Source organism: Pundamilia nyererei, unplaced genomic scaffold, assembly GCF_000239375.1.
Source record: "Pundamilia nyererei isolate P.nyererei 1_Seehausen unplaced genomic scaffold, PunNye1.0 scaffold00218, whole genome shotgun sequence".
Lineage (NCBI taxonomy): Eukaryota > Metazoa > Chordata > Actinopteri > Cichliformes > Cichlidae > Pundamilia > Pundamilia nyererei.
The window spans coordinates 281,902-292,924 of record NW_005187619.1 but is presented as its reverse complement, the minus strand read 5'-3'; the positions used below and the strand labels follow the sequence as shown (position 1 = coordinate 292,924).

At 41.7% G+C, this 11,023-nt stretch overlaps 1 protein-coding gene across 2 annotated transcripts in view; it reads right to left on the bottom strand.

Moving 5' to 3' along the window:
• Window positions 1-11,023, bottom strand: part of kiaa0513 (KIAA0513 ortholog) — a 25,991-nt gene continuing 14,968 nt past the window's right edge. The window contains exons 4-13 of one of the 2 annotated variants that reach the window (XM_005748255.1): window positions 9,786-9,859; window positions 9,006-9,076; window positions 8,077-8,284; window positions 7,949-7,989; window positions 7,751-7,823; window positions 6,856-6,933; window positions 6,558-6,587; window positions 4,000-4,080; window positions 2,655-2,749; window positions 1-2,335 (exon numbers count right to left, since the gene is read on the bottom strand). In XM_005748255.1, the coding sequence (XP_005748312.1) occupies window positions 2,286-2,335; window positions 2,655-2,749; window positions 4,000-4,080; window positions 6,558-6,587; window positions 6,856-6,933; window positions 7,751-7,823; window positions 7,949-7,989; window positions 8,077-8,284; window positions 9,006-9,076; window positions 9,786-9,859 (801 nt within the window). In that variant the 3' untranslated portion in view covers window positions 1-2,285. The remainder of the gene's footprint in view (window positions 2,336-2,654; window positions 2,750-3,999; window positions 4,081-6,557; window positions 6,588-6,855; window positions 6,934-7,750; window positions 7,824-7,948; window positions 7,990-8,076; window positions 8,285-9,005; window positions 9,077-9,785; window positions 9,860-11,023) is intronic. The other variant, XM_005748256.1, reaches the window with a different exon arrangement.

Sequence of the window (11,023 nt, the reverse complement as noted above, 5' to 3'; positions counted from 1 at the left end):
TTCATTTATATCACTTACACAGTTTATTCACTTTATAAGTTGTTTTAAATTCGCTTACCACTGAACAGTTTGGGGCTCTGTACCTTCACTTACACCTCAATTTGTCTCTAGAGGGATATGTTAGAATAAGTGTAGTGCAAATTGCTCATGCTTGGCTAAGAAGCACAACCAAAGGGTAATATTAAAAATCAGAGCATTTAAAGCTGGAACATGGGGACAAGCACAATGGTTAAGTCAGTGTGCACACAGTCTAAGAACGTGGGGAAAAATGGGTTTGGAGGATTTGCAAAGACGTCAGTTATGCACGTTGATCAAGATTGCTATTAACGAATGATTCACATTTAACAACAACATCAGTATCTGCACACATGAACACAGCTGGGATGTCCAGGGGGGCACTTCAGGGTCACATTACAATCAGACTAAGGTCAAGGTTCACAATTACATCTATGATTTATACCTTTACAATTAAACAACAACAGCATACAGAGAAATATGCAATATATACATAATAACTTCACTATTGGACAAAAATGGGATTCATCCCACATGAATGTGTCAGCCTGACTTTAAAACCTTCATATATTCCTGTTTAAATTCTCCCACTGAGAAGTGCAGACAATGCTGCCCCACAGTGGCAGACTAAAGTAATACAAATGTCATATGGACGCACATGCACCAGAAACAGGCAACATGCTTAAATGATATTAATGTTACATTACAGCCACATGGAAACAGACCACAACACATGTCCATCACTGAAGACACAAACAGCAGAGGAGCGGGTACGAATGTTTGGTCAGCTGAGTGAGGGTAGAATAACAGGATAAGGAAAAGGATGCTGATATGGACAGAAGGCACTTTGGAAAGATAAGGAGTCCCACAGTTACAGTAATAATAACAGTAAAACAAAATAAATAGATAAACAAAATCAGCATCTCTGAATTGCAAATGTGTGAATCTTGAAGTGAAAAACAAAAGGATTAAATAATCATTTCACATAAATTAGAGGCAAAAGATGGTTAGCTTAGCATAAAGCCACAAATCATTGTTATATCGACCTTTTCGCATCGATAAATAACTTGATATGATCTTCAGTGAGCTGAGGAGAGGAGCTGGAAGGCGGTTTGCCATGTTTGGTCAACAGCAGGCTTCTGTTTCTCGTTTCTGTAGCTAAGTTAACCCAATCATAACCCAATCATTGCTGTTGTTGCGACTTCATATTTAATTTACAGCTTTGAGAATGGATTCATTGAGTAAGGTTGTAACTGTGGTTGTTACCACCGTCTGTAACTGCTGCTCGAGCTAGCGTGACATAAAGGAAGCGGATGCCTGTGCAGCTTCTTTAGGAAGTTATATCATTTATGCTTATTTCATTGCAAAAATTGAAAACATTGTCGTTTTAAAGAAAAATATAGTTGTTGATTGATGATGTCACCTATAATCTAAGCCAGGTTAGCTCTTTAGCTCTTTTGTGTTACAATGAGAAGAACAAAAGATGTGCTAGCAGATCCAAAAGTTAGCTTTTTAGCCAAATGCTAAGTGAAGCGACCCCGTTTACTAAAACCGAGTTATTGGTTTGCAGTGTTAATTGTTGCGTGCACCATCTTTGTGCGCACTGCCCTAAAGAGAATGCATGGGAAAATATTGCAATAAAGTTTTGCTTAAATGTAAATTTTATGAAACAGTTTTTGTGTATTTACAGAAAAAAAATGCACAATAAAGTTTCGAGGAATAAAAACTGACCTAAAGCCACCTGAACAGCAGATTAGAGCACAATGAATTCTTATTGCCATTAATGCTGATAGACAGGTTGCTTGACTTCTTCCTATAATAAATATGGTCACTGAGAAACACAGAATAAACAGCATATAGGATACGTAACATACACGTCACTGGTGTAATACATAAATCCAGTGTATCTGAGGCTGTTTGAGGCTTATACTGGATGGTTTATTCCTTTAGTTAACGTCACGGACAGATCTACCAGGTCACAGACACACGACTATTATAAATATTAAAGTAACGATGGCCTTATTATTGCTGATCCAGCACACGGTGCAGATGGAAGGGTTTTGCTACAGGTATGGCACAGCTCAGTACAGCAGGTCGTGTTGTTTTTCAGCAGCGCACCACACAAAAGCAGCAGGAAATTTAAAAAAAAGAAAAAAGAGGCAGAGAGTCGGATAGAGCGACGTGGAGCTGGAAGGAAACGGCTGATGTGTTGCTGTGTGCTGTCAGATTGTCACGTGGAGGCTTTGAGATGCAGCCAGTCACTCTCAAACTCACTCTGCTGCCATTCGCTCTATGTGCTCAGTCAGCAGCTTGTACTGTTCTGCAGAGGGACAAAATACATGCGTTGTTCTTCCACACGTAAAGGAGCCACTTTTTTATTATTTACACACAGTTTATGATCACCGACAGAGCAGCTGTGCATACAATGAAAACAAAAATATGAGATGGCATTTGGGTATTTTCTGATTACTGAATCACAAGTTTCTACCAGAAGACAACAGAAAAAAAAATCCTTATCTTGAATTTTTAAATGATAATTTCAACTTTTAAATAACTGCCTTTTATTATCCTTATATATGAAAACATTGATCCGTGAATACAAGAAAACTGGACCAATCCAAGGCTACTTCCTGCTTTACCTTCATTCAGGTTCCCAATAACTGCCTGCTTCTTCAGGAAGTCATTGCAGAGCTTCCTACTCAGACCAAACGCCAGCATGTTGTGAGTGAATGTCCTGAAAATACACACAGCACCAACATCGTCTCAGTACAAGAGGAAAATATCACAAACACACAATAAATATTGTGCAGTCGTTGGCACATCCTCAGGGTTGTCACAATAACCGTGTTTTACAGTAACTATACGACTGAAACATCTCAGTAACAGCATTACAGATATTATAGATTACACATGTAATATTATGGTATACATGATAATGGCGAAACAAAAATCTGCTATTGGGACACACCAATACGCCCAGCTGCAGAGGTTTTGTAGCCACCTCTCACCTTTTATTAATCATTTTCATGACTGTGGACTTATGCAGGACTAAAGTAATGGGCCCACCTTTTAATCTGTATTTAATCAGTATTGCATTTAATCTGCAATACTGTCTGCATTAACAGACATTGCAACACGTGCGTGGCTCTGTAACACCACTGTTACCACTGATGCAACAAGTCAGTTTGTGAAATTTCTGCCATGCACACGTTTCACGATCAGCTGTAAATGATGTTACTGCAAAGCGGAAGCATTTAGGAACCACAGCCGCTCGGCCACCAGTCGTCACGTCATGTAAAGTTACTGAGGGGGGGATCTGAGTGCCGAAGAACATAATCTGCATTAACATCAGCGCTTAAAACGTGTGACGGGGGCTTCATGGCTGAGCAGTGAGCCTCACATGAGTGTTGTAAACGTGGAAAAACACTTCTCAGTCTGACGGATGAGTCACAGTTTGACCAATGCCAGGAGAACGTTACAAAAAAAAGGCGGTATAGCTACATTTAATGTAAATTTTTTTTTTACATACACTACAAAAGTGTGATTTATACATCAAAGCTTATTGTAGAGGTTCAGAAGTTATGAGCATTAGTCATGAATCTACACGTGAGGTGCTACTGTGCGCCCACACGAGCAACAGAAAGGTGACTGAAACCATCTCATTTGTTGTTTGAGACACTAAAAAGATGTTCAGATTATTTTATTAATTACCACTTATTATCTCATCACCTGTGTTTTGTAACCATTTTATTACCTCCACCTAGGAGCTCATGTTTTGGTTTGTCATTCGGTCTGCACCATCTGATTTTACTGCACTGCAAACTTCTTAAAGTATGTTTAAAAAAATGAATATACAGAAAATAAAATACTATTCCCTTCAAAGTAAATATTGCCCAGAGAGCGAGCTGCCCTGGCGGGCGTTCGCGCTCCTTGTTAGGATTTCTTTCTATTACTACGTGGAAATCACGGAGGTGTTTTGGTTACCCCAGCTGGCCAAAGGCGATGTTCTCATCGATTTTGTAGCTGTCCTTCTTCTCCTCATCAGTCATGTGACACCACTTCTCCCTGCAGCAAAAACACAGTCGCAGTCAGACTTCAGTTCCACTCGACCTTCAGCTCGTCCACAGGAACAGGTCAGGGGTGGGTGTCACACAAATATCGCATCCAGCAAGGTTTCTTTACACAGAACATTGTGATTTTTTTAAACTATATTGTGAAAAGCCAAGAAAAACCAAACAAGCATGACATCCAACCCTGTGACTGTCACTTTCATTTCATTACACATATAAGACACGAAAGAGGACAATAACCAGCCATCAGCGAAAAGACAACAACAAATGATTCATTCACAAAGAATCATCATTGTCAACACATGAAAAGCACTGATTTGGACTTTACTGCTGCAAAACAAATATTTATGAATCTGGAAATGTTTCCAGAGGTCTTTGATGTGAGTCCATGTTCATTTTCTCGTCTATGTCGATGATGCAGCTTTACATGTGTGCTCCGTTTGTCTCTTATAATTTACATTTGACAGTTTTGACTCATTTGTCCTGAATTTGAATTAAATCTTTTATAACGCTTGAAAAAGAAGAAAACATGCCGTCGTCTGTCTTTGAAGCAACACTCCACAAACTCCCCGAATAATGAAATCTTATCTGAGTCTGTCCTGGAAAAACAAAATCAAAACTATAAGTTGAAAATGAATTCATGACTTCTGTCACACACAGACGGCTATGTGTGAATATTTTTTATGCACTTATTATTATATCCATTGCTAACATCATATATTTGTCAAGGCAGAAATGAAAGAAGATCAAACATGTTACATTTTTTACATTTTTAAATTCTTATTTTTGCACGTCTATATTTAGATGTAACCAGTCTGCAGTGTAAGTACAAAAGCAAGCACACACACTGATTTTTAAAAAAGGCAGGAGAGGGGAACATGCAGATGGAGTCAGAGGAAAAAAAATGCAAGCAGATTAATGGTTTGAACATGCAGTGAGCTGTGAAGAGGCAGAGAGCATCTCCAGACTGCAGTGGATCTGCTGCCATCTATAAATACCATCCCAGACATTATACAAGCCCTTTTTGCACATTCCGGATATTAACTGTGGGTGTGATGCTCGTCAGAGGTAGGCACAAAAATCACTTCAACTGCAGCGTGACAGAGCTGCGCCCGACAGCCCCGACATGCCAACAGACGTCGAAGAAAGAAAGAAGAAAAAAATGATCTTCACATCTCACCGTGCTCTGATTATGCAGATGTCCACATAGCACAGCTTCACATTACTCTCTGGTCATCACTAACAGAGGATCTCCTCTCACGGTTCACCGGAGCACATGTGACAAATCAGACCCGGGGCGACTGCCAGACCTCGAGACTCAAGTTCTGACATCCATCGGACATTTTTGGGGTTTTTAGCACAGATTCCTTCAGATTTCCATCTTTATTCACCCATCAGAACATCTGGCGAGCACGGCTGTCGTGCAGTGAAATTGGAGGTCGTCTGTTTTGGTGACTATGGAGTCAGAGTGTCACCATACTAATCGGTCTGGCACAAATCAGTGACGCATTTTAAAAAGCTGTAACGTTCACAATGCCGGGTGTCCACACCGCCCACCGCCCGGTGGTGTGACAACAATACTCCATCAGCCTTTTACGGCTGGGGGTAAAGACTGTTAATGGTTGTAACACTCGTGACACAGAAGTCATTTTTGTTGCTGTGGATGTTTGAGCTGTCAGCGTTCATACTCATCCATCCAAGTCATGCATGGATTTGTGGAGTCACCGCTTCCTATGAGAAATGAAGCTACTCAGTGAGTTCACAGTTCCTTTGCATTATTAACCAGATGAGGTGGTTCTCGCAAGCTGCTCCTCAGCAGGCTTCCTGACCTTGGCCAATCAGAAGAACGTGGATTTTAAGGTCCCCATTTCAACTTAAGGGGATAGCTTAGCTTCGCTGACAGTGAATCAACCACAAATAACGTAAAGAGAGACAACACCAAAGCAGAAGGAAGCATTAATATAGAGAAAATGGGCACTGCTGTGTTTTCTGCTCTAAACTTTTAATACCAAGCACAGCAAACAACAGGGGAAAAGTACTTGACTTTTAGCTAGCAAGGAAGCTATAAAGCAGGCAGACCTCAGTCCAGCAGAGCGCCTTCGGGACAGGAGATTCACATCACTGCAGCAACTCTGTGATGCTAACGTGTCAACATGCACAAAATCTCTTCCATGAAGAATTACGGCAGCTCAACAGAGGCCCGACCTGCTACTAACAAGGTATCCCTAATAAAGTGGCCCTCTGAGTGTAGTTTGGCTTCTGTCTTGTATATTAGCAGGAAGTGGTATGTACCATGCAAAGTGCAGTATGGCAGCAGCAGAGACCTATGTAAAGACCTATGTCATTCACATTCTCAAAGCTCTCTGTCCCCTTCAGGTTTAGTCCTCATGAAGATCTGCCCTTTGCCTTCTCCTCCACCTAAACTTTGATCTTTGCTTGTTTTGGTTTTTTTGGACAAACAGAGGGACAGACCTCACATCTTTCTCTTCATCCTGCGTTCCCCTGCCCGGCAGCAAGGCACAAGGAGACAAAGGGTTAAAGTCAGCATGCAGAAAAGGAGAGAACAATAGCAGCTTTTAGAGAAGGAGAAGGAGAGGAGAGCAGACAGGTGGAGAAAACAGAGAGAAAACAGGTGAAGAGGGGGCTAGAGGCAACAGTAGCAAATATTTCATTTAGACAGGAAGTGACAAAGCAATAGGTGCTCCTTTAAACTCTAGAGATTCATATTTCCATCATTTACACGAAGCTAGCTAGTATTAAACAGACTCACCTCGTGGTCGGAGATCTTTTCTTCCTCTCACAATGGACAGCATCAAAAAAGGCGGCGTTCCAAAATCTCAGCGTGTGCCTGACAGACAGAACATGGACACGTTTCAGGCTTCACGCCTCCACCAAACAGCCAGAAATAACCGTCACCTCTCCAGGCACAAAGAGGCTCTGGTATGATTCATACTGCAATGCTAAACATTTCTAACATGTGCAGTTCCCAACGCGCCGGTAATGACTCAGTGAAATTGGGGTGGGGGGGTGGGGGGGCAACAATGTGTAGAAGCTGCTTTTTGAAATTAAGCAGTAAACCGAACAGAGCTCCTTTTTGCGTCGTGCCACTGATTTGAAATGTTACCTTTTTGTTTCTCATCACTTTCAGTTCAATATTGTTACTTTTTAATTTGTAACAATTTCTGTTATATGGTCACATTATGACATTTTGAACAATGACTGTGAATTAATGTTGTTTTTCATCTCCTAATGTCATACAGTTTATGCCATAATACACTTAGGTTTTGTGCGTGGGATCATTGTCCTGTTTCATGACGCAGTTTGGGTCGAGCTTTAGCTGTAGCACAGACGGCCTCACATCTGACTCCAGAGGACGGCCGGTACTGTCAAGAACTTTAACATTAAACATGCTAACTATGGAGCTTTAGGCTTTTTGCATTTTCTCTGAGCGACACACGGTCATTCTTTGGGGTGAATTTCCTGACGTTCCCGACCAGCAAACCACCCAAACCTCTGCTTTTATAGAGGTGCTCACACGTGCTGATGATCAGTTCATCAGGTGCATTTGATTAGCATCACCTGGCTGCTACAGAACTCAGTGTATTCTAGTTTTCTCTTAATTGAGTCCCGTGAAAAGTTTCTTCCTCACATGATGTGATTCTTACCAGATAGGTTGCTGCTTCAGGTGAGTGTACAGGTACACCTTTTCCCCTTTCTTTTCCTCTGGAGCGCCTGACACTGAAGAGGAGGATGAAATATAACAGGCAGTGATGGACTCAGGTTTGTTTCTAGAACATTCTTTAAAAAAGTAAGAGCACTGGAGCAGCGAAGTGAAATAAAAAATGATTTCTGAGCTACGATACCTGGTGATTTAGGCTTCGTCTCCCCCGGATTTTCCCCATCACTGCAAAACAGATTGTAAGAGTGAGGAATACAGTGACAAGCGAAAGTGTTAATGAACAGACTCAAAGGAGGAGGTGCAGATGCTCACTCAGACTTGGGAGCCACTGAGCTTCTCAGCTTGCTCTCCAGGCCCCCAAAGAAGCCTTTGACGTCAGTCTTGGACGTGTGTTTAAGGAGGCGCTCGGCAGCGTCCTTCTTCCCTGACAGCCAGGTGTTAGCCTTGTTGAGATAAGAGTCCAGACCAGCTGGAGCACCACCGCGATCCAACAGCTCCGAGGGAGATGGCTGAGACTTTCCTGAGAAGAAAAGCTCAAAATGCTGAGTGCTAACGTTGCCTAACAGCATCTCCCAGCAGCTACCTGCTTTGCACCGTCTGAGGTGGGGGGTTATTTTCACAGGTGTTCACTGAAGTACTTAAAAAAAATAGGCCCGTGTGAGATTTAATGAAGTGAACGCTTCACTTTAGCCCAGCTGCAACTCAGTGAGCTGGAAACGAAAACAGTCATTAGTCTGTAAGATTGTGTTCACAACACAAAAGTGGAAACATGCTGTTACTCTGTGTTAAATCAGGGCTCTCTGCAGACTGCAGCAGACCTTTGTGTGTCGCTTTGCGCCGCAGTGCAAGTTGTTATAAGCAGAAAAAAATATTTAACTTAGCAGACGTGCCTGCAGACTCGCTGATGCAATGCACTGTGTCACAGTGGTGTACTAATCACTCAGTGCTTCCTGCTTGCATAAGCACAAACACTACCTTTATTTGTGATGCTGCTGCAAGAGAAACCACAGAGCCAAACCCTGCTGGTAACATTCCCTGAATCAGCACTGAGGTGTCTTGTTTTTATAAAACAGACACAAACACAGATGTCGGTCTTTTGCACTTTTGCAGCTAAAAGTTGGAAAAGAAAAGCCTTTAATTTGGGCTGCAGAGGCTCAGCAGCGTTTCTCTTAAAAAGCAACACCTTACAGTCGCTCTGAGGTGGCGTACAGACTGTTTTCAAGAACTTCAGCTGATCTTACCAACGTAATAATAAGTGAAGCACATGGTCATGAGGTTTTTTGCCGGGCTGTAGTCGTCCATCTGGTAACACCTGCAACAGAAAAACAAAACAAGAAAACACAGCATTTCTTCAGATGTGATCCTATGAAATGATGACTTTGGTGGAAAATATATGAACTAAATATTATGTAATATTATGTACTTTGTCTGTTTCTGTGGAATTTAAGCAAAAACCACTCAATGCTGAATTTTCTGAAACTTGTTGGAGAGGTAAACAAATGAAGATGCATTTACTGCCTTGGGTGTGTGTTTGAGGTCATGTTCATGCAGAAAATCTTCAGAGATCCTGGAGAATTATTGCTCAACAACACTTTAATGATCCCAATAAGGTCGGACTCGTTGGAAGTTAACAGTAAAGAAAAGAGGAGCAGCTCTTTCTGCACATTACTGCAAAGGTTTTACTTCTTTTTGTTTTGTGGCACAGTTCAATTTTCTAATATTACTTAAAGTTCCTTTTAATGTCAGAATGTAATGTTCTTGACAGATTTATCTGATCTTTCATGTAATCTGTGACTGATTATTAACAACTGAATAATCTTCAAATTACCTTGATAATGCACATAGAAGAATAAAAACCTCGAGCTAACGAGAGCGCCACCTTTGGTTCAGTTGCAGCAGCATTTGCAAGACGCAGCTTTGATTCCAGCTCTGCTAAAAACTTATGTCACATGACCACTTATTCAAAATGATGGCTCAAGTTCACAGTAAAAAAAAGTTACAGTTGGACCGTATTTACTTACTCAAATAGCACAACTGCAAAAGACTGCACGAGTCTGTAGAAGGTGGCCTCGCTCACACATTTGGAGTGGCAGCGCTGTGAACACAGTACAAGTACATGTCACTGCAAGGAAACAACATTTCAGGAGAATAGAACACCTGCGCTTCTTTCTTCACATGCATCAGAGTGATGGTTTTCCCGTCACACGACAAACAAGAAAACAATCGAAAACACATCTTTTTCAGCTAATGCCGTATTCACCAGATTCCCTCCTTCCTTGATTAAACCACAGCGTGTGGCTTTGCAGGAAATGACTGAGCCTTGAGCTATGAGCCCGTGAGATGCTTTTAAAGACTGTTCTCTCTGTAACAGCCAGTGGGCTCAATGTTGCAAACAGTAAACGAGTCAGAAGGACGATGGTGGTGTTGGTCAGGGTTTGCTGGTGGAATTTGTGGAAAGAGGAAAACAAATACAAAACAACAGACTTATCTCTGCGGCCACAGCTCAGCCGTTTCCTGTTGATGTGAGAACATCGAGAAGGCCAGAAGGAGCTGAGGATGCACAGTGTAAAATCTACACATGAGTTTATCATTTGTTTGAACACTCGTTTGTTTTTGACTCGAAACAAACCCGACGGGTCAGCAGCATCTGTAATTTAGGACTCAGGCACCTGTCTGCATGTAAAGACAGGTAAGCAAGAAGAAGAAGAAGAAGAAGAAGAAGTGCAAATGACTCCTTCAGTGAACTCTGATGGAAATTTGCTACAACTGGCAAACAAAGCCTTCACTGTGTCTCAGCTCTAAAGTGTTTGATGACTACCACGTCGGGCTGGAACCAATTATTTCATTTAATCTGCTGATTATTGTTTGGATTAACCATTTAGTCCATGAACCGTTTCCAATGCTTTGTTCTCGTTTGTATAATTTTGTTTGTTTAAGAAAGCAAACCCAGAGATACGCCGGCCTCTGGAACATTTATCAGGAGGGGATCAGGGGCCTTTCCAGAGACGCCGAGGCCGTTCAGCTGGATATCCAGGAGTCTTCTCAGCTGAGAAGACAGAACAAGTGGCACGTGTCTTAATATTGAGGACGTGAAGGATGAGATGCAGAAAGCTCAAGGACTTGAAGAACCACCATAACTAAAGCTCAGGAACTTTGCCAAGAACTCAAAGAGGTGAATGAGAAGCAGAGCTCAAAGTGACAAAACGGGAGGTGAGAATCTCGACAGAGAACTCCCGAGAGACAAAAAAGAAAGTGAAAA